The sequence below is a fragment of the Brachionichthys hirsutus genome, chromosome 11 (assembly GCF_040956055.1).
Source record: "Brachionichthys hirsutus isolate HB-005 chromosome 11, CSIRO-AGI_Bhir_v1, whole genome shotgun sequence".
Classification (NCBI taxonomy): domain Eukaryota; kingdom Metazoa; phylum Chordata; class Actinopteri; order Lophiiformes; family Brachionichthyidae; genus Brachionichthys; species Brachionichthys hirsutus.
The window spans coordinates 637570-659724 of NC_090907.1; the positions used below are offsets into that span (position 1 = coordinate 637570).

Consider the following 22155-nt stretch of genomic DNA (forward strand, 5'->3'; position numbering starts at 1 on the left):
GCCTCCGTCCCCTCTGATTGGCTGTCTAGGAATGTTAAAAGCAGGAAGTATCAGGAGGAAGCGGAGCTCTCTTCCCTGTCCATGGGGTGGTGACCTCTGACCCACCCAGCGGTCAGGTGGAGGCTCTGAGGAGGCTGGCCACGCCCTGATTGATGACATACAATAAAGACGCCAAGAACAATCTAGAACCTTCTGGTGCTGATCCAGATCTAAGAACAATCTAGAACCTTCTGGTGCTGATCCAGATCTAAGAACAATCTAGAACCTTCTGGTGCTGATCCAGATCTAAGAACAATCTAGAACCTTCTGGTGCTGATCCAGATCTAAGAACAATCTAGAACCTTCTGGTGCTGATCCAGATCACCATGTGGATCCAGCTAGGAGGGGAACGAGCTGCTTGGAGGAGGTCTGTGCTCTCTGAGTGCTTTTCCAGTTGTGCATGAAGTAATCCGGATGACCATTGAGGGTTGTGTCAGCGGTCAGAGGTCAACCCGGTGACTGTCAGGTGATGCTGGTGACGCTCCATCACAGCTGCTCTTATTTCAGCTCTGTGTGTGTGTGTGTGTGTCGCAGGATTAACCCAGTACCTCCGCTGATGCTGATTGGACTGACGGGCCCCCCCGCCTGCCTTTAGCTTTTAGCAGGACTAGCCTGAGGCCTTCCTGGCTCGCTGCCGTCTGGCCCGGCGGCTTACGGGCGGGGCCTTCAGCCTCAGGATTCTGCCTCACACTTCATAAAGTACACTTTTCTCACTTCCTGTGTGTCTCTGCCTTCTCTTGTAAATATGCATCAAGGATCCTTGGATTAGCAACGAGGGCTTAGCGTGTCTGGCTGTTGACCTCCAGGAGCGCGCCGCCGTAAGCCCAGGCATGTGTGCTGTGTGTGATCGGGTTTAGCTGGATGCCGGGCGCTCGGCGGACAACGTGGACCATCCTGCTGGAGACACCGGCAAAACCAAGCCGCCTCCAGTTAGAACCACCGTCCGCATACTTATGGCCGCAAGTAGAGAGGAAGGAGAGCATGTCGTCATCGTTGCCAGGTAATCAGGAGACTTTGGGAGAAATTGAGTTCCTCTGAGTCTGAATGGCAGGGCAGGAAGAAGAATCTTCGTCTTTGATCTTGTCCAGCCCGGGTTCGCCATCGTCTCAGGCTAGTCAGGCTTGAAATAACGTTAGCGACAAGCTCAGGTAGCAGCTAACATGAAGTTCATATGGAAAAGTAGCAGCGGAGCCTCCAACCATCTGAGCGTCATGATGTCTGAGCTAATAAACTAGCTTAGCATCTTTATAGTTAGCACACATAGCTCATTCTATAGTAGATAGAGAGGGACAGAAATACAGTCTCACTGCTAGCATGTAGCACAGTTAGCTAATGATTGATCAATACGATTTCACTGCTAGCATGTAGCACAGTTAGCTAGTAATTGCTAAGCACGGTCTCTAAGAGGAAGAGAGGGTTGTCTTCCGGGAATGCAGGTGGTTTAGAGTGGCAAGGTGTGATCGAGGAGTGTCCCCATTAGGTGACACGGGTACAGATGTCCAGGTTGATTTATTCTGCTGTGGTCTGTAATAACACAATAACAAATAGTATAGTAACTGTCGATCATAGTTATCAACACAATTCAATAACTGCTGGAAGAAAGGACTGTATTTATCATTAAGTATAACATGGCTCCACCTCGAATCGCCTCAAACGCTGTAACTCGCGACACTGTTAGCTAACATGCACAGCTAAACGAGCACACATTAGAACAATGTTAACATTTGTCTTCTAATGGCTAACAGTGTAGACTAACCTTCTGGCGTGTACGCACAGCACTGAACTCGAGGGAACAGGGAATATCTGTAAAGACAGATAAATTAGGGTATAACGACATTCTACCGTCGTATGGAGCGGGAAACTATATTTCCAGCTCCGACGCTTCACACGGAGAACTATGGTGCGTTCAATAAATCACTGGATAAATTGATTATCTTTTTTGCATTATAGTGGGTCATTGCTCCTTAACCAGGGCTAAACCTTAACCACCACTGACCCTTAACCAGGGTTAACCCTTAAGCAACAATAACCCTTAACCAGGGCTAACAACCAACACTAACCCTCCATCAGAGCTAACCACTCAACCAGCACTAACCCTTAACCAACACTAACCCTTAACCAGGGCTAACCCTTAAGCAACCCTAACCCTTAACCAACACTAACCCTTAACCAGGGCTAAACCTTAACCAACCCTAACCCTTAACCAAGGCTAACCCTTAACCCAGGGGTCGGCAACCCAAAATGTTGAAAGAGCCATATTGGACCAAAAAAAACCAAAAAACAAATATGCCTGGAGCCGCAAAAAATTAAAAGCCTTATAATCAGGCAACATGTGCTGTATCTATCTATATTCCGAAACGGCTCTTTTTCTCTCATCTCCATCCAGATATTTTTGAGCAAAGTCTGTGTGTTTATTCTGGAAATGTCTTGCGACATTTGACTTTTTGTTGTTTGCTAACTTCTCATTACATATGAAGCATACCGGCAAACCCGTCTTGTCAGCAGTGAAGGCGAACGAATCTGCCCACGTATCATTCAACGTTCTGTTTTCTTCAGACACTTTTCTTTTCCATAGTTGTCCTATCTGGGGGTCGAAAAATTCAAGAAAACGCGCGCAATTTGGCGGTTCAGTGGTTGTGACGTATATTATGAGCGACAAAATAATTGAATACGTTTTATATTGTATTATTTATAATCACCATAATCTTCAAATTTAGAGTTATGTTTTAAAAACGAATGAACTAAAATAAAATACATTGAATTAAATACTCATTATTTATCTTCTAAAGCCACAGGGAGCCGCAGCAGAGGGATGAAAGAGCCACATGCTGCTCCGGAGCCGCGGGTGCCTTAACAAACACTAACCCTTAACCAGGGCTAACCCTTAACCAGGGCTAACCCTTAACCATCGCTAACCCTTAACCAAAGGTATCCCTTAACCAACACTAACCCTTAACCAGGGCTAACCACTCAACCAGCACTAACCCTTTACCAAAGGTAACCCCCCACCAACGCTCATCAAAATGGCTTCATGGTGACTGAAGTCAAATTAAACCTTAATTAATGTGGGGCCAGTGCCCCCCCCCCCCCCCCCCCCTGTTCCGGGGCTTCAGCCTCAATGATACGTGAAAGAAGCTTAAAACCAAGAAGGATCCAGGTGGTGTGAACGAGGAAGACTGGAGAACGCATCGTCTCTGAGCTTCTGTGAACGCAACACGTGTGTGTGTGTGTGTGTGTGTGTGTGAGAGAGAGAGAGCGAGAGAGAGAGAGAGAGAGAGAGGGGGAGGAATGAGGGAGTTAGATGGACAGAGCAGCGTCCTGAGGAGCAGCTGAATCTTCCTCTGCTAACTTTTCTTGTTGCCGCCGTCCATCCATCCGTCCGTGCGTCCGTCCGTCCTCAGGTAACGCTTCCCTCTTCTGCTTCCTTCAGGTCCGGATGCTTCGGTTTGAAGAAGCAACTTGTTTAACTTTAGGTGAAGGTGAGCTCCTCTTCCTCAGCAGCTTGGACTCACTGCTCTTCTGATGTCGGGGTGCGTTCCGTTCCGGCTCCGGAGGGCCAGTCAATGATTGTTGTGATGAAGACCTTTGGTTTGTTTGAGCAGGAGGTCTGACGTGGTCCCAACCCGCTGGACCGCCAGGAGAACCCAGGGACCGGTTCTCCAGCCGTCCCCGTAGAACAGCAACGGATCCAGCCTCCACAGGAGTCGGTTTGTTTGTGTTTATAGAGCCGATCTTCAGAAGTAAACATTTAAATATATTTTATTTTATTTTTGCTTTCCACATGTACGTTTCCTTTTAAACAGAATATTTATTTGAATATATTTAGTGTTGATGATGTGAATGAACCTCCTCCTCCTCCTCATCAGGAGGATAAACTTTGTATTTTTGTAAATTCACAATGGAATTCTTTTCAAAGATATTTCTGAAAATGTCAAACCTTGCAATGCTGAAGGGAAAATGTATTGATCCGTCCCAAAGTATAGAGAAAAGTGATTTCTAACCGTCGGAGTCCGTCTGCCGATAAACAAACAAACAAACCAACCTCCGGCTGCAGGTGAAACCTGGAACGGAACGTCTGACGTTAAATTATTCGTTTTGTCATTTGTTGAGCTCATAAATAAATCAATAACACCAATCAGCTGCCGGTCAGCTCGATGCTGATCACCAGGCGCATCCAAACGAAGCCGTTTTTATTCAAATGGTTTAATGTTGATCGACAAATGACTTCTAATCAATGAGTGTGATTTTAACCAAACTATAACAATCTGTTTATTCATTACTTTCATGACGGATCTGTTGAAAAAACAGACGATCAATGAGTTCAAATTCCCCCTGATTGTTTCAATGTTTTGTTTTTCATTCATAATTATTCGTTTCCAGCCTTCGGCCCATCTGATTGGTTCCTTTTCTCGGGGGGAGGGATGATCAAATCCATTTCATGTTTTCTTGTTTTCACTTATTCTTTTATAACATCTGATTCTAATGAGATCCATTCCGCTCCGCTTGGAACCGCATGCGTTCTGGGCCTGATCCAGATCCGGAGGGGAAGACTGGATCAGGTCAGATCCTGGCGGAGGTTCGGGTTCCACTGTTGTTCTGGGCTGATGATGTCATCAGCTGCAGGCGGAGCTATGGCGCTGACATCATCTTAACGCCTAGAGGCTGACCGGCCGCAGTGGCGGAGGAATCAGCGTCTTTATGATGCATTCAATAAAATCCGGCCCGCAGGTTTCCTGCTGATGACATCATCACAGCGTGATGTGAAGCTGCAGCGTTATTGATAAGAATATGAGAGCTTATTGATCCGGCCAGTGGCCGTTGGTCGGTCTGCGGACCGGTCAGACGGCCAGTTTGAGGACTGGTTGGTCGGTTGGTGGACTGGTCCTTTGGTCGGTTGGTGGACTGGTCCTTTGGTCGGTTGGTGGACCGGCCCTTTGGTCGGTTGGTGGACCGGCCCTTTGGTCGGTTGGTGGACCGGCCCTTTGGTCGGTTGGTGGACCGGCCCTTTGGTCGGTTGGTGGACCGGCCCTTTGGTCGGTTGGTCGGCTGGTCTTTTGGTCGGTTGGTGGACCGGTCCTTTGGTCGGTTGGTGGACCGGCCCTTTGGTCGGTTGGTGGACCGGCCCTTTGGTCGGTTGGTGGACCGGTCCTTTGGTCGGTTGGTGGACTGGTCCTTTGGTCGGTTGGTGGACAGTCAGACCTTTCCTGCGTCTCCCTCGGAGCTCTAGAGCGGACTTGGAGCGGATCCAGTCCGGCGGTTCCGGTTCCTCGGCTGGGTTTCATTATCGGAGTGTTTTCTTTCATGTTTTGCAGTTTCTCCTGCTGCTGAGCTGCTCCGAGACTCCCTCGACTCCCCTCTCCTGTTCTGACTCCAGGAGATCCGAGACTCCCTCGACTCCCCTCTCCTGTTCTGACTCCTGCTCTCCTTCACCTGGCTTCTGGCACCTCGCTCTTGTCCAGCCGTCCCGTCCCCCTCATGGGCTCGGTATCAGACAGCGGCACCACATTCCCTTCGCAGGTAGCCCCTCTCCAGCCTTAACCGCCGCGCCACTGCCGCCACCCGATGGAGACAAACATGATGATGACGAGCATGGTGGGGGGAGAGGAGGAGGAGGAGGAGACACAGCAGGAGAAGGGGAGACTAATGCTGGCGGATGGCGTTGCAGAGAAACGACCTCAGAGCCTGACCCCCCGCTCCGGACAGCAGGTGTCCAACGGCTTCACCACATCCGGTCCCCAAAGCCCCCAGGAGGGCCCGGCAGGGACCGCTGCAAGCAGCGGAGGTCCAGCCTCTGGCCCCGTGGGAGGCGGCGGCGGCTCGTCAGGAGGCCCCAGGACTCTGGTGGTCCAACAAACCAGCTTAGAGAGGCCCAGAGAGACCTGGAGCAAGAAGATGGACTTCCTGCTGTCTGTGATTGGCTACGCCGTGGACCTCGGGAACGTCTGGCGCTTCCCTTACATCTGCTACCAAAATGGAGGAGGTGAGGAGTTCTGGAGGGGGAGCCGGGGTCTGAAGGGTTCCTGGGGCTGAATCCTCCTCAATAACGGGAACCACATATGAGACCGAGTCGCTTTTCCCGGTTCTGTTTAGCTTGAAAATAGAATTAACTGAGATTTAATGGACAATAAAACAACAACAAAACAACACAGCGTAGTGCCGCTCCAGCATGAGAGTTCATCTGTGACGTAGAACACATCATCATCGGCGTTTAGTGTGACGCTTCATGAGGGCTCTCTACCCAAACAGCCACATTCATTTAGCTGCTAACGGCTACCTAATGCTAAAGGCTTGTTAGTGCTAACTACCTAATGCTAAAGGCTTATTAGTGCTAACTGCTATCTGATGCTAAAGGCTTATTAGTGCTAACTGCTATCTGATGCTAAAGGATTATTAGTGCTAACTGCTACCTAATGCTACATTGTGCTTGCTGCTGCTAACTACCCATAGTGCTAACTGTTACTTGCTACCCCCCCGGACCAATCAGCTGTTGGTTCAGGCTCTATTCCCACTTCATGAGTTCATCGCCACTTTCTTGATCGGTTCTGACTGGCTGGACTTGAAGTGACATTTGAACATGATGCGAAAAGGTTCTGGATCCCGACTGGATCTGAGTGAACAGTTTGTCTCCGGAGACGAGAACAAACAGCTGAATAAGCGCCAGCCGCCCCCGACCCCCCCCAGCAGCAAACAGAGACTCCCTCCACTTTTATCTTTCATTGAAATTGCAATAATAAGATCTTTGCAATTTCCTGTGTGCTGTATTTGTGCGTCTAGCATGGGGGGGGCGGGTGTGTGGCTGGGGGGGGGCTTGATGGAGGCCGCAGTATTAATTGTGGTTCTTATGAACAGCGCCTTCGTCCTCATTCTCCAGGCTCAATAACCCGCCTCCCAGGCAGCTGCTCAATCAGCCCTTATCTCTGCCCTCATGTCACCGCCGCACGCACGCACACACACACACACACGCACACACACACACACGCACACGCACACACACACACACGCACACACACACACATAATAAGTAGACATTGAGAGATGGAAAGTCGAGATGTGCGGTCCGAGGGCAGGTGAGGTTGAGCGCCTCTCCTCTCCCTGATGTGTCCTTGCCGTAGGTCTGGATCCAGCTGGACCCGGCTGGACCCGGCTGGACCCGGCTGGACCCGGTCAGGGTTAGACGTGATGAGGTTCTGCTCCATCCAGAGACAGCTTTCGTTTTTCTGCTCCACGTTCACGTGCACTATTATCGAGCTCACCTGTTTGCATCAAGCTCAGCGCTGCTAATGCTAGCGTAGCCTCAGACACTCAAATCTTTCCTGTACATTTTCTGACTCCTCCCCCCAGGTGCGTTTCTGCTGCCCTACCTGTTGATGGCGGTGTTTGGGGGCGTGCCTCTGTTCTACATGGAGCTGGCTCTGGGACAGTTCCACCGCAGCGGCTGTATCTCCGTCTGGAAACACATCTGTCCCATCTTCAAAGGTAAGACATGAAAGGAGGACGAGAAACCGCTGCAAAACAGATGGAGGCGGACGCCATTTGACCTCCGTGACCCCTCCTTCGCTCGCTTCTTCTGCATCCAAAGGCTCTCTGTTATGCAAATCGTCACATTTAAATTGTGAAATGCCACAGAAGTGTGATAGTAAATTGTTGTTGTGCAGAAATGTCATCTTCGTCAACACAAAAACACAAAAACACAAAAACACACATCTCATCTCATCTCCATGGAACGGAAAAGGTTCTTCAGTCATCTCTGAAACACCAGAAGAAGAAGGAGACTAGTTTAAAACACCTAAAGAAGGAGACTAGTTTAAAACACCTGAAGAAGGAGACTAGTTTAAAACACCTGAAGAAGGAGACCAGAAGTCAATGGCTGTTGATGCTAACCGTGTTAGCTCAGAGGTCATGATGGCGGTTAGCGCTTTGACCATCCCTCGGGTCGGTCTCGGCTCCCCTGTCTCCGGAGGTGCCGGTTCCGGGTCGGTCTCGGCTCCTCTGTCTCCGGAGGTGCCGGTTCTGGGTCGGTCTCGGCTCCCCTGTCTCCGGAGGTGCCGGTTCCGGGTCGGTCTCGGCTCCCCTGTCTCCGGAGGTGCCGGTTCCGGGTCCTTTACGGGTTCTTTTCCTCCCCACCCAGGGATCGGCTTCGCCATCTGCATCATCGCCCTCTACGTGGCGTTCTACTACAACACCATCATGGCCTGGGCGCTGTACTACCTGATGTCATCGTTCAGCCACACCCTCCCCTGGAGCACCTGCACCAACACCTGGAACACCGTCAACTGCAACCAGTACATGTCCACCAACCACAACGTGTCCTGGTCCAACTCCTCCACCTCCCCCGCCGAGGAGTTCTACATGTGAGTACACGCTGGTCAAGAACCTCCTTCACCACGGGTCGGGAGGTCAAAGTCTCTCTGGAGGAGTCCAGGAGGAGCAGAGCCTGTCAAGGCACATTCAGTACCAGTTCAGAGCATGTTCCGGACCGGTTTCTGGGCCGGTTCAGGACTAGTTCAGGACAGGTTCATAGCATGTTCCCGACCGGTTCAGGATCCGTTCCATACCGGTTCAGGACTAGTTCAGGTCACATTCAGGACCGGTTCAGAACATGTTCCGGGCCGGTTTCTGGGCCGGTTCAGGACTAGTTCAGGTCACATTCATGCCAGTTCAGAACATGTTCCGGGCCGGTTTCTGGGCCGTTCAGGGCCGGGTTAGTCTTATCAGCTGCTGGTCCACAGAGACGGGTTCAGGAGTTTCTCTTCCTCGTGTAGCGCTCAGAAGCAGATTCCTGGACTCAGTCTGGCGCCAGAATTTCCTGTTTTTCACATAAATCCTGTCTCTGAGCTCCATGAGCTGCACCTCCTGCATGCCAGCGGACCTCCTCCAGCTGACCTCCTCCTGTCTGAGTCGTGTAAACATTGTTTAATCATTGAAATAAATCTTCTCTAAAGTCCAAAATCCTTTCATCACTTTGTTCTCTTTCTCTCCATCTTTTACGTTTCTCCTCTCCTCTCCTCTCCTCTCCTCTGTTCTCCTCCTCTCCTCTCTTCTCTTCTCCTCTCCTCTCCTCTCCTCTCCTCTCCTCTCTTCTCCTCTCCTCTCCCCTCCTCTCCTCTGTTCTCCTCCTCTCCTCTCTTCTCCTCTCCTCTCCTCTCCTCTCTTCTCTTCTCTTCTACGCTCCTCTCCGCTCTTCTCTCCTCTCCTCTCCTCTCCTCTCCTCTCTTCTCTTCTCTTCTACGCTCCTCTCCTCTCCTCTCCTCTCCTCTCCTCTCCACTCCCCTCCTCTCCTCTCCTCTCCTCCTCTCCTCTCTTCTCCTCTCCTCTCTTCTCCTCTCCTCTCCTCTCTCCTCCTCTCCTCTCCTCTCTTCTACGCTCCTCTCCGCTCTTCTCTCCTCTCCTCTCCTCTCTTCTCCCCTCTCCACTCCCCTCCTCTCCTCTGTTCTCCTCCTCTCCTCTCTTCTACGCTCCTCTCCGCTCTTCTCTCCTCTCCTCTCCTCTCCTCTGTTCTCCTCCTCTCCTCTCTTCTCCTCTCCTCCCCTCCTCTCCAGGCGCCAGGTGTTGCAGGTCCACCACTCTCCAGGTCTGCACCAGCTGGGCTCCGTCAGCTGGCAGCTGGCGCTCTGCCTGCTCTTCATCTTCATCATCGTCTACTTCAGCATCTGGAAAGGAGTCAAGACGTCTGGAAAGGTAAACGAGGAGGCGCCAGCGTGGCTGATGGAGGTGTCGGTAAAGATGGATGGATGGACAGGTCCAGAGGAGCAGACGCAGCTCCTCAGCTCCTCATCCTCGGCTTTATCCGTCATCATGAGGAGTGACTCCTAGCATGTTAGCATGTTAGCATGATCTGATTAGAATGCTGAAGACGGTCGGATGCGTGCGTTCAAAGCCAGCAACCATTAGCCCCCCTTCTGACCCGACTCCTCCTTCAGCGCCTCCTAGTGACTCCTCCATCATCTCCAGACTGAACAAAGATCTTGTTGAAGCCCTTAGCTCGGAGGCTAGCGTGTTGCTAGCTGAGACCCAGCTGATCAGACTTCTCCTGGTGGTTCTCCTTCTTGTCTATACTTTCTTCATAGCGGTCCTCAAGGCTCCGCCCCCTTCCTCAAAGGAACTTGGTCTTGGATTTGGTTCTGGCCGATCCGTCACTAGCCGGCTTCTGATGGCTTCTCTTGTGGTTCTCCTCTGATCAGGTGGTCTGGGTGACGGCTACCCTTCCCTACCTGGTTCTCCTGGTGCTGCTCGTCCGTGGGGCCACTCTGCCCGGGGCCTGGAGGGGCGTGGTCTTCTATCTCAAACCTGATTGGCAGAAACTGCTCAGCACTCGGGTCAGTCCCTGGAACCAGTGCCTTTAATCGCTCTGAGTTTGTCCTGACGCCTTACCTCACCTGTCCAGGTGTGGGTCGATGCAGCGGCGCAGATCTTCTTCTCTCTGGGCCCGGGCTTCGGCGTCCTCCTCGCCTTCGCCAGCTACAACCCGTTTCACAACAACTGCTACAAGTAAGACCTTCGGTCTCCTTGGTAACGGAAAAACGGACCAATGATGCGCCGGCGTGTTGAGTGACATCGTTTTACGAAGTAGAAAAAATATATATATATATAAATACAATAATATAAGAATAAAAGCTGTAAAATATAAAAATAAAATAAATAATATTACAATAAAATAAAAAAATAACATAAAAATAAATACAATAATATTAGAATAAAATACGTAAAATAAAAAAAAATCACAATTAGAATAAAATACGTAAAATGTGTTTTAAATAATATTAGAATGAAATAAATAACTCGGTATTAGAATAAAATCATAAAATATTTCAAATAAAAGACAGATGTTTATTCTCTATTTTATCATCTTATTTCAACATTTAGCTCTTAAACAGCACTTCTGTGACGTAGCTTGTACATTCCAGTAATAAATAAAGTACTTTGTTTACTTTGGACTTGTACAAGTACAACAGGAAATATTAAATCCCAATATTTAAACTAAAATGAACAGCAGCTCATCATCAGGTTGTTGTCGTCCACTTCAGAATACTCCACAGCGCAGACAGACTCGCGCGACTAGCTTCAAGCTGCTAACGGGTTTAGCCAGCATTCAACCAATAGCGTCACGGGAAGCTCTTGAAGAATCTTCTGTATCCTGGTCTTCCTCCTCTTCCTCAGAGATGCTCTGATCACCAGCTCGGTCAACTGCCTGACCAGCTTCCTGTCTGGGTTTGTCATCTTCACCGTTTTGGGCTACATGGCTGAGATGAGGAACCAGGACGTGGACGCCGTGGCCAAAGACGCCGGTAGGTTCCAGCTGGATGGGGGGTTTCTCAGGAGAACCTGGACCCTCTCCGATCCTCAGATTGGTGCAGATCCAGATGGCGATGGAGGTCGGTGGTTTTCCGATGCCAGGTCAGAGCCCTGTTTGTTCCCGTCCAGGTCCGAGCCTGCTCTTCATCATCTATGCGGAGGCCATCGCCAACATGCCCGCCGCCACGTTCTTCTCCATCATCTTCTTCCTGATGATCATCATGCTGGGTCTGGACAGCACGGTCAGTGTGATCCTCTGCAGCCAGAAGCCTCTCGTTTGCTTAATGCTGTTATTCCTCCCGGCCAGAGGAGCCTGGCCCGGTTCCTCTCGCTGCTCCGGGGCCCAGAGTCGTCCAATCAGCATCCGGTGTTTTTCTGCTCCTGCGTTTGGTGACGGGGATTTTACTAAAAACGTGTTACAGTTGAGTTTTGTCTCGGTGGACGTTCGATCAAAGAGCTGATCATGCTAACGACTCGTCACATCTAAAGGCTTCGTCTTCATCGTCTTCATCTTCTCTCTGGACAGTTTGCCGGCCTGGAGGGGGTGATCACCGCCATGATAGACGAGTTCCCCCACGTCCTGGTGAAGAGACGGGAGATGTTCGTGTTTGGCCTGGTGTGCGCCTGTTACCTGGGGGCCCTCTCCACCCTCACCTACGTACGCCCCCCGTCCGTCTGTCCGTCTGTCTGAACTCAAACTTATTAATGATGATGTCATCATAGTCATTGTTGGGTTTTTAGTGTACCTTCAGGTATGGTGTGCCACAGGGCTCAGTTCGAGCACCATCTTTATTTTATCCATCCTACTGACATCGATTTCTATGCTGATGATGCTCAGGTTTATAAGCCATTGAATCTTGTACCATTAGTGTTTTTTAATTTTTACAATTGCAAAACCTTAAAGCAGCACCAGAACCAGACAGCCTGATCCAGAACCTACAGGTAGTGCCTTATCCAGATCCAGAACCTGTATGTGGATCCTGATCCAGAACCCATAGGTGGTACTTTATCTAGAACCCGTAGGTGGATCTGTTCAAAGGAAAAAATCGTCAGCATCCTAAGAAGCTACTGCCATTGGTTGGAGGTCCTGTTGCTCCTGCCAGAGCAGGAAGTGCACGTCTGTTAGCTTCCAGGTTAGCATCGCTAGCAGCAGCACAGATTTGACTGTTTTCATGAAAACATGATAGAGCTGGAGGAAAAACTGGAGGGAGTGAGAGTAATTTACTCCACTATGATGATGTCACCAGTCTTATGATGATGTCACCGCCCAGGTTGCGACCTCTCTTTTATTCAGGCGGTGACTCTGCACCTCTTGTGTTGATAGGGCGGAGCGTTCGTGGTGAAGCTGTTTGAGGAGTACGCTACCGGTCCGGCCGTCATCACGGTGGTCCTGTTGGAAGTCATCGCCGTCTCCTGGTTCTACGGTGCGTTTGACTTTGATGATGACATCACAGGCGCACAAAAACAAAAAGACGCCCTGGGATGGTTTGTCACTCTCACCTTGCTTCCACCAGGTACCAGCCGGTTCTGCAACGACGTCCAGGCCATGCTTGGTTTCTACCCCGGTTGTTTCTGGAGGGTCTGCTGGGTCGCCATCTGCCCCTGCTTCCTGCTGGTGAGCCTCAACTTCCGGTTCGAACCAATGGCAGTGCAGGAAGGGTTGGCCGTATTTCTCCTGATGCTTCATCCTCATGCTTCTATGTCCAGTTCATCATCGTCAGTTTCCTGGCCTTCCCGCCAGAGGTCAGGCTGTTCCACTACGACTACCCCCCCTGGACCACCGTCCTGGGCTACTGCATCGGGGTCTCCTCCTTCATCTGCGTTCCTACTTACATGATCTACTACCTGCTGCACGCCAAGGGCTCCTTCAAACAGGTGCAGCGTTTAGCGCCATGAAGGGGCGTGTCCGACAGGATCAGTCAGATTATTTATATTTATATTTATAAGATGTTTGTTGGTTACTAGCAGACAATTTAAAACACATTTATCATTGTGTTGTGCGTTCAAACACACCTCTTAGCTAGGCCAGGCTAGGCTAGGCTGTGCTAGGCTAGCATCTGGGCCTGATGAGGGTTTGTCCAGCCTCCCAGATAAGCTCTGGGGAGAATAAGGATGAGGAAGAAGAGGGTCTGCAGGTTCCATTTCACGGAGGTTTATCACTGTTTCATAGAAACATGACAGAAAGACGTCCTCCTGCCCGACAGGATGAAGAATACTCCGATTCTTTTCCTAAATCCGTGTCTTCCTGATGGACGGATTCCAGTCATCTGCAGTCTGGATCTTCTCTGAGCCACTTCACGTCAATGCTTTTCTTCTTCGGGCCTCTGCTGCCTTTCCTTAATCTTCTGACCAATCGTTCAGTCAGGTGGGCGGAGCTTCTCTGGCTGTCCTCCAGTGGACGTATAGTACAACCCACTGTCAACACAGAATGTGATGACTGAACCTCGGCAACAAACGAGGCCAAATGAGGTCAATAACCCTCAGAGTGTAGGTTGATCAAAGTGAAGTCTAAACGTCTGAGCTACATGGCGCTAGCATGCAGGCCCTCTGAGCTAAAGGCGCTAGCATGCAGGCCCTCTGAGCTAAAGGCGCTAGCATGCAGGCCCTCTGAGCTAAAGGCGCTAGCATGCAGGCCCTCTGAGCTAAAGGCGTTAGCATGCAGGCCCTCTGAGCTAAAGGCGTTAGCATGCAGGTCCTCTGAGCTAAAGGCGTTAGCATGCAGGCCCTCTGAGCTAAAAGCATTAGCATGCAGGCCCTCTGAGCTAAAGGCGTTAGCATGCAGGCCCTCTGAGCTAAAGGCGTTAGCATGCAGCCCCTCTGAGATAAAGGCGTTAACATGCAGGCCCTCTGAGGTAAAGGCGTTAGCATGCAGGCCCTCTGAGCTAAAAGCATTAGCATGCAGGCCCTCTGAGGTAAAGGCGTTAGCATGCAGGCCCTCTGAGCTAAAGGCGTTAGCATGCAGGCCCTCTGAGCTAAAAGCATTAGCATGCAGGCCCTCTGAGGTAAAGGCATTAGCATGCAACCCCTCTGCGCTAAAGGCGTTAGCATGCAGGCCCTCTGAGCTAAAAGCATTAGCATGCAGGCCCTCTGAGCTAAAGGCGTTAGCATGCAGGCCCTCTGAGCTAAAGGCGTTAGCATGCAGCCCCTCTGAGATAAAGGCGTTAACATGCAGGCCCTCTGAGGTAAAGGCGTTAGCATGCAGGCCCTCTGAGCTAAAAGCATTAGCATGCAGGCCCTCTGAGGTAAAGGCGTTAGCATGCAGGCCCTCTGAGCTAAAGGCGTTAGCATGCAGGCCCTCTGAGCTAAAAGCATTAGCATGCAGGCCCTCTGAGGTAAAGGCATTAGCATGCAACCCCTCTGCGCTAAAGGCGTTAGCATGCAGGCCCTCTGAGCTAAAGGCGCTAGCATGCAGGACCTCTGAGCTAAAGGCGTTAGCATACAGCCCCTCTGAGCTAAAGGCGCTAGCATGCAGAGACCACATTATACCAGCTGTTATATCACCCTCTGGTTCTTTACCTCTCTCCTCCCTCCATCTCTCTCTCCTCCCACAGCGTCTGCTGAAGAGCATCACGCCGGAGCCGAGCAGCAACCATCACAGAAACGCCATCATCACCAATGCCGTGTGACGCCCCCTCTCACCCCCAGGAAGGAGCCCTCTATCGCCATCATCTGGTCATGTGACAGACCTACAGGACAAGTGGGCGACCTTTCACCATCATTGCCTCTTTTCATCCCTCACCTGTTTTCAGATGTGCCTCGTGGAGACGGAGACGGAGGCGGAGTCAGAGTCAGGTGGGAGCTGCTGGTTCAGGTCTCCGTGGCAACCCAGGGCTTCTTCCCCTCAGTTTCGTGACTGTTAAAGTTCTACAAATGTTTTCTATAAAGATTCAGTCTCTGTTCAGATGGGCAGGAAGCAGAGCCCCGCCCCCTCGCCTTTTATGTTTATATTTGTTTATTTTATGTGAAGTTCAGGAATGTTTTTACGTCTGAAGCCAAATATCAGAAAACTGTTGAGGGTCTCGTGCCGTCCAATGAGCTCCTGCACTGTGAAGCTGTGTGTGTGTGTGTGTGTGTGTGTGTGTGTGAGCAGTCCGTGTTGTGTTACCTGTGAACCTCCTCTCTCATTGGACGTGTGACTAGGTGTGTGTGTGTCGTTGTCACCTGTACAAGTCCTTCTCCTCTCGTACCTCTGAAGCTTACGTCAGATCTGTGTATGTCAGTAAGAGAAACACACCTGTATAGAATAAAGATATATAATTATATGGGAAATAACCGATAATAAAGATCAATGGAATGAAAAACATCTTCTTTGTTGTCTTTAACACACACACACACACAATCCATGACAACCTGTGGGTGCATAGAACAGGACATGAACATGACCAGGGTTTAGCCCCGCCCCTCACAACACCTGGATTCGGGCTCAAACTGGGCTCCAGACCGGAATACACTGATATAAAGACTGGTTTTCATGAAATCCCAGTTTAGGTTTGGGGTCATTGTAGCTGGTCTCATATTTATGATGGGAGTGACGTCATCGGTAGCGTGGTGACATCATCAAATAATCCACGAAGGCCGTCATCCATCACGTCTACGTGAAAACAGTGAAATGTGTGTGGCTGCTAGCGATGCTAATCTGGAAGCTAACAGATGTACACTTCCTGTTTGTCATCATGATGAAGATGAATCTTTCTGTGTTGAAGTGAATGTTAATGAACCTCCTCTCCTTCATGGGGGGGGGGGGGGGGGGGGGTCATTTCCTGTGTGTTCTGGTCATTTCCTCTGATGGACACATCATGTGTTTTCTGTCTGCTCTTATCGCTGCAGATCTATATTAAACGGCGTGGCGCGGCGTATCCCTGCACCTCTGCTGCACCTGTCCCCCCAGCCCCCGCCTCCTAGCCCCCCGCCTGCCCGCTCCTCTATCAGCCGTCCATCAACACATTTCCTCTCCGTCCAGCTTCTCGCATCGTCTTCCTTTCTTCTCCTCGTCTCTGCGGCCGACCCGAGATGCCCCGGCGCCGTGAACCCGAGCCCTGATTGGCTGACGTCGTCTTCATCTGCAGGACGTTTTGCATTTCAGAAGCCGGGTGACATTTGAGGCCGCTGAGATTTGATGTGATCAGAAAAAACACCTGGGATTCAAATGTCAACCAGTTTCTCAGGTACCGCCCTCTAATCCCCGCCCCTTGAGGCTGATGGCCACACCCCCTGCAGGAAGTGAGATTGCTCGATCTCCTTCAGGAGGTCAGCTTTCTGTTGATGAAGGTGTTCTCATCTTCCTCGTCTCCACTGAACAAACATTCTTGCAGGTACGAAACGCAGAGCCTCCGTTTGGCTCCGTGTAATCTGAGGGAGTGCCTGGAGCAGGAGGCCGCTTGACACGCCTCCTCCTCGTCTCCTCCCGGGAACCTGACGAAGGTATTGAAACGTCATCGCCATGGAAGCAGCTTGAGTGTGTTACCTGTGCGTCCCACGACTTAAAGGTTTCCATGTAGCGAGTAGCATTTACCTGTAGGGACAGTTATTAGCTAGTACCTCATAGCAGCTAGTAGCAGTTACCGGCTAGTAGCAACTAGGAGCTAGTGACAGTTACCTGCTAGTACCTCATAGCAGCTAGTAGCAGTTGATGATGTCATCTTACATCCCGCCCCCAGCATGCTAAAATCAAACGTTGCTATTGTTCAGTATAAATAAATGGGCGTGTCTTGATTCTGCTTCCTGTTTGTACATAAAGCCTAAATTCTGAAGAGAAAAACTTTTTCAATATTTGCTTTATTTATGTCAGAATCTTCTCTGAAATAGAAGCCGGCTGTACTTTCTGGTGCTCCCATTGGCCGGTGCCTGACGGGTTGCCCCGCCCCCGGTGGCTCCTGGGTAACCTTTATGTTTTTACCCCCCCCCCCCTCCTGACATTCTCGTCTCCCCTTTTCCCGCCTCTCTGAGATGCTCCGATAACGGCGCCGCTCTGAACAACAGGAAATGAAACCTTCTTTCCATCCACGCTGTCTTTATCGCGCGGACAACGTGGCGCCCGGCGGCGGCGCCGCTCGCTGCCCTAATGAACTCATTTTGCACGGAGGGAGACGACCATCTTATCTCTGCGCAGGAGGAGGAGGCCGCTCCTCTCTCTGAAACTCCTCCAGCGCCTCCTCACTTCATAGGAGGCGCTGGGAGGTCCTCGGCCTGTCGACTCCTCATTTCTGGTGAGGAAGAATTCTGAGGTCCCACGAAACCTGAACCGTGACCCCAGACCGGATCTAGGAGACGAGATTAAAACTACAGTGCTACTGTTGTGGGCGGGGCTTACACGGCGCATGGTGGGGAGGGGGGCAAAATGGCCCTGGTCTCGAATCCCACTATGGGAATGAAATGGAGCAGGGGCAACAGGGTAGACCCAGGGCACACCTGGGCAGAGTGGAGTGGACCCGGTCCAGTTCACTCCACCCAGGTAAAGCCCTCGGCCCACCCCGCTACCTCTGCTCCACCCCACCCCCACAGTGGGACTCGATCCCAGCGCCACCAGTTGAGAGGGTATAACGCTACCAACACACCACCGTGCTGGCGAGGAGACCTCAGGTAAAGTCACACCTGTCCAACGATGAGGTGGTAGCTCAGAGCCGTTAGCCGCTAGCGGCTAGCGTGTTGTTGTGTCTCCGACCAGGTGACGTTGAAACCGGTGCCTCTGGTCTCCAGTCAACGATGCTACTGTCTATTGATCATCATGATTGACGGGGTCCCGCTCAGGTCTTGGTGGTGCAGTGGGTAGCGCACTTGACTCCCAGTCGGGAGGTCCTGGGTTCAAAACCGAGGCGTGAAGGATGCAGGTGTTTTTACAAGTTTGTTGTTTGGTCCTCTGCAGCTGATTGATCAGCTGATTGAGCCACTGGTTTCGGGTGTGAGAGGTATTGATCAGGTCCTGTACCGGTATTGTGTGTGTGAGAGGTATTGATCAGGTCCTGTACCGGTATTGTGTGTGTGAGCGGTATTGATCAGGTCCTGTAACGGTATTGTGTGTGTGAGAGGTATTGATCAGGTCCTGTACCGGTATTGTGTGTGTGAGAGGTATTGATCAGGTCCTGTACCGGTATTGTGTGTGTGAGCGGTATTGATCAGGTCCTGTAAGGGTATTGTGTGTGTGAGAGGTATTGATCAGGTCCTGTACCGGTATTGTGTGTGTGAGCGGTATTGATCCGGTCCTGTAACGGTATTGTGTGTGTGAGCGGTATTGATCAGGTCCTGTAACGGTATTGTGTGTGTGAGCGGTATTGATCAGGTCCTGTAACGGTATTGTGTGTGTGAGCGGTATTGATCAGGTCCTGTAACGGTATTGTGTGTGTGAGAGGTATTGATCAGGTCCTGTAACGGTATTGTGTGTGTGAGAGGTATTGATCCGGTCCTGTAACGGTATTGTGTGTGTGAGCGGTATTGATCAGGTCCTGTAACGGTATTGTGTGTGTGAGAGGTATTGATCAGGTCCTGTAACGGTATTGTGTGTGTGAGAGGTATTGATCAGGTCCTGTAACGGTATTGTGTGTGTGAGCGGTATTGATCAGGTCCTGTAACGGTATTGTGTGTGTGAGCGGTATTGATCAGGTCCTGTAACGGTATTGTGTGTGTGAGCGGTATTGATCAGGTCCTGTAACGGTATTGTGTGTGTGAGAGGTATTGATCAGGTCCTGTAACGGTATTGTGTGTGTGAGCGGTATTGATCAGGTCCTGTAACGGTATTGTGTGTGTGAGAGGTATTGATCAGGTCCTGTACCGGTATTGTGTGTGTGAGAGGTATTGATCAGGTCCTGTACCGGTATTGTGTGTGTGAGAGGTATTGATCAGGTCCTGTACCGGTATTGTGTGTGTGAGCGGTATTGATCAGGTCCTGTAACGGTATTGTGTGTGTGAGAGGTATTGATCAGGTCCTGTAACGGTATTGTGTGTGTGAGAGGTATTGATCAGGTCCTGTAACGGTATTGTGTGTGTGAGAGGTATTGATCAGGTCCTGTAACGGTATTGTGTGTGTGTGTGTTTCTAGTTCACTGATGCTGAGATGAAGCCTCAGGAGGCGTTGAACCGGGTTCATTTCTCCAAGGTCACGACTCCCCCTGCTGGACAAATGTAGAACGACAGGCAGCTGTATCTGAACCACATCACGTGATGCATTGAATTGTGTCTTTTGGGAATGACAATGAATTACAACAAGGACACAACAACAGTGCACACATGTGCCAGAGCTGGGAATTGAACCTCCGACCACTCAATCACAGGAAGACCCGCCCCACCACCGTCGCCACGGTTCAGCGGTTCTGTTCTCTCATCACTGGACCTCTCATGCTCAGACGTGTCTCCCAATGGGACGGGGACATCACTTTTCTCCGGGTTTGTTTCCTCCTGAGCTTCCCTTGCTCTTTGATTCTTTCTGGATCGGAACCAGAGGAGGTTTTTCGTGGCGTCATCGCTAACACGAAAGCATCATTCACAAAGCTGGGTATCTGGTATATGCTAGCTGTTGTGCCAGGATTAGATCTCATTCAACCATCAAGAGCTCTGCTGTAATAGGTCTTCAATGGACCAGACACAGACTCGTCCAGAGGACGTGAGCAGAACCAGGCCACTTGTTTCTGCTCTGTCCAAAGCGTTCAGCGAAATGTCCTACATGTCCTGAGCTACTCTGACATACTTCTCTGCCACTCCAGACTTCCTCGTGCACTATAGTAGGAAATAGGCAATAAAATGGTAAAACTACTCAAATAAATATAATAAATATTCTCACAATCCATGAAAGTACGGCATCACTAACAATCCATTGAATGTAAAGTTCAATTAAAATGTTCAAAATAGAATCCAGGGTGCTACTTATTGTCGATTCTTTCTAAGTTGTTCCTCTATGAGCTGCTGCTGTATTAATTATTTATTCCTGTAAAACTGAGACACGTAAAAATCAAATTTTACATTTTTGAAATCAGTGGAAATTAACTTTTTGCCACTTGGATAATGTGAAAATCGTGAAACAATTCAAATGTCTCAACCCTAAAAAAAAGTAGAGAATTCCCATTGGTCCCTGAAGGCAGCACTCATCGGAGGAGACTGACGACTCTGAACGCAGCAGCACTTAATAATAGCCTAAAGCAGGGGTCCCCAAACTACGGCCCGCGGGCCGGATCCGGCCCATTTCCACATTTGGCCTGGCCCCCTAAACAATACCAGAGACCCAAAATAAAATGTACTTATTTTCCTTTCCATACAACATGAGTAGCCTCCCTTTTATTTTTAATGATGGTCACATGCGGCCAGAAAGTTAATGTTCTGTAATATCAACTTATGACATAGTAATTACTTTGTAATAACAGGGCAGGTTTCCTCACCTCCACGGTGGCATGGTTGGCAGCACTGTAGGGGGGGGCAAAATGGCTCTGGTATCGAATCCCACTACGGGAATGGGATGGAGCAGGGGCAACAGGGTAGGTCCAGGGCACACCTGAGCGGAGTGGAGTGGACCAGTGGTCCAGTTCACTCCGCCCAGGTAAGGCCCTGGGCCTACCCTGCCACCCCCGCTCCACCCCCACCCCCACCCCCGCAGTTGGATGCGAACCCAGTTCCTCCGGCTGTGAGTCGGTAACCCTACCGACCACGCCACCGTATAGGTGAGGAAACCTGAGGTATTACTAAAGTCGTACCTGTCAAATAGTAAGGTGATATCTCAGACCACAGCGTGTTGTTGTGTTGTTGTGTTGTTGTGTTGTTGTGTTGTTGTGTTGTTGTGTTGTTGTGTTGTTGTGTTGTGTGTTGCTATGTCGTGCTTTTTCCTTTTGTGTTACGTGGAGTGGGCGTGTCTCAGACCAGGTGACGTCTTACTGGATTCAAAACCAGTGCCTCTGGTCTAAAGTAATCAATGCTACTGTCTATTTATCCTAATGTCTGATGGGGTAACCTCTAGGTGGTGTAGTGGGTAGTGCACTTGACTCCCCGCTAGAAGGTCCTGGGTTCAAAACCAAGGCGTGCAGCGTTCAGGTTTTTTACAATAATTTGAGGTTTGTTGTTTGCTCCTCTGCAGCTGCATTGGATCAGCTGATTGATCCAGTCGTTCTTATTGGATCAGCTGATTGATCCAGTTGTTCTTCTCCTCTGCACTTCCTGATAGTGCTGGAGAGAGACTGAGTTTGGGTGTGAGAGGCGTTGCGTGTGTGACACTCCATTCATGTCACTGTGTGTAGTTGTGATGGTGAGATGAAGCCTAAACTACAGCCTGCCTCCGCGTTCGGCCCCTAAATGTTTAGCCCCCCCCCCATCGTCACACTTTTCCTACAAACTGGCCCCGGCCCTCCATCAGAGAAGGGGAAAGTGATGTGGCCCTCACAGGAAAAAGTTTGGGGACCCCTGGCCTAAAGCCTGATCGATATATGTATTTATAACCATATTTATTTACAACTACAAATCACGACGCCAGTTTAGCGTCAAGGATTACGTCTACACTGGATTAGTAATTTCTGTGGATGAAGTCCGACACGTAGTTTATTCTGGTTGCATTTGAGGAAAAACAACGAAAACCATTTTGAAATGTTTCTGACGTTGTTCTGTCGCGTTGAATTCTGGGCATTTCACACTGCCCTCCATGCTCCTCCCACCTTCCCCAAGATACGTCAAGTTGTTGTAAAGTACACAGAATAATAAAGGAAAAGGGGATTGTGTTCATAAAATAAAATCGTTAATATCCGTGCCTTGTGGAAATAAAAATAAAAATGAACAAACTACAATATTTCAAACAATCAGAATGTTTTTAACTAGATTTGCGCGTACGAAATGGCCGTCTATCGACCAGTCGCAACC

At 50.0% G+C, this 22155-nt stretch overlaps 1 protein-coding gene across 1 annotated transcript; it reads left to right on the plus strand.

Annotated features, from left to right (window-relative positions):
* The first annotated feature begins 5628 nt into the window (after positions 1-5628).
* Positions 5629-14957, plus strand: slc6a4a (solute carrier family 6 member 4a). The gene is made up of 13 exons (XM_068745688.1): positions 5629-6019; positions 7381-7515; positions 8168-8390; positions 9579-9717; positions 10221-10355; positions 10424-10527; positions 11197-11324; positions 11461-11573; positions 11858-11989; positions 12656-12755; positions 12846-12946; positions 13039-13206; positions 14883-14957. The coding sequence occupies exons 1-13, from the start codon at positions 5629-5631 to the stop codon at positions 14955-14957; spliced, it is 1944 nt and encodes a 647-aa protein (XP_068601789.1).
* The last annotated feature ends 7198 nt before the right edge of the window (positions 14958-22155 follow it).

Bases quoted from the DNA above. Each gene is read 5' to 3' on its own strand.
- slc6a4a (XM_068745688.1), top strand. From the start codon at position 5,629: ATGGTGGGGGGAGAGGAGGAGGAGGAGGAGACACAGCAGGAGAAGGGG. The intron at 8,391-9,578 runs GTGAGTACACGC...CCTCCTCTCCAG, and splicing joins CCCGCCGAGGAGTTCTACAT to GCGCCAGGTGTTGCAGGTCC. The intron at 11,990-12,655 runs GTACGCCCCCCG...TTGTGTTGATAG, and splicing joins CCCTCTCCACCCTCACCTAC to GGCGGAGCGTTCGTGGTGAA.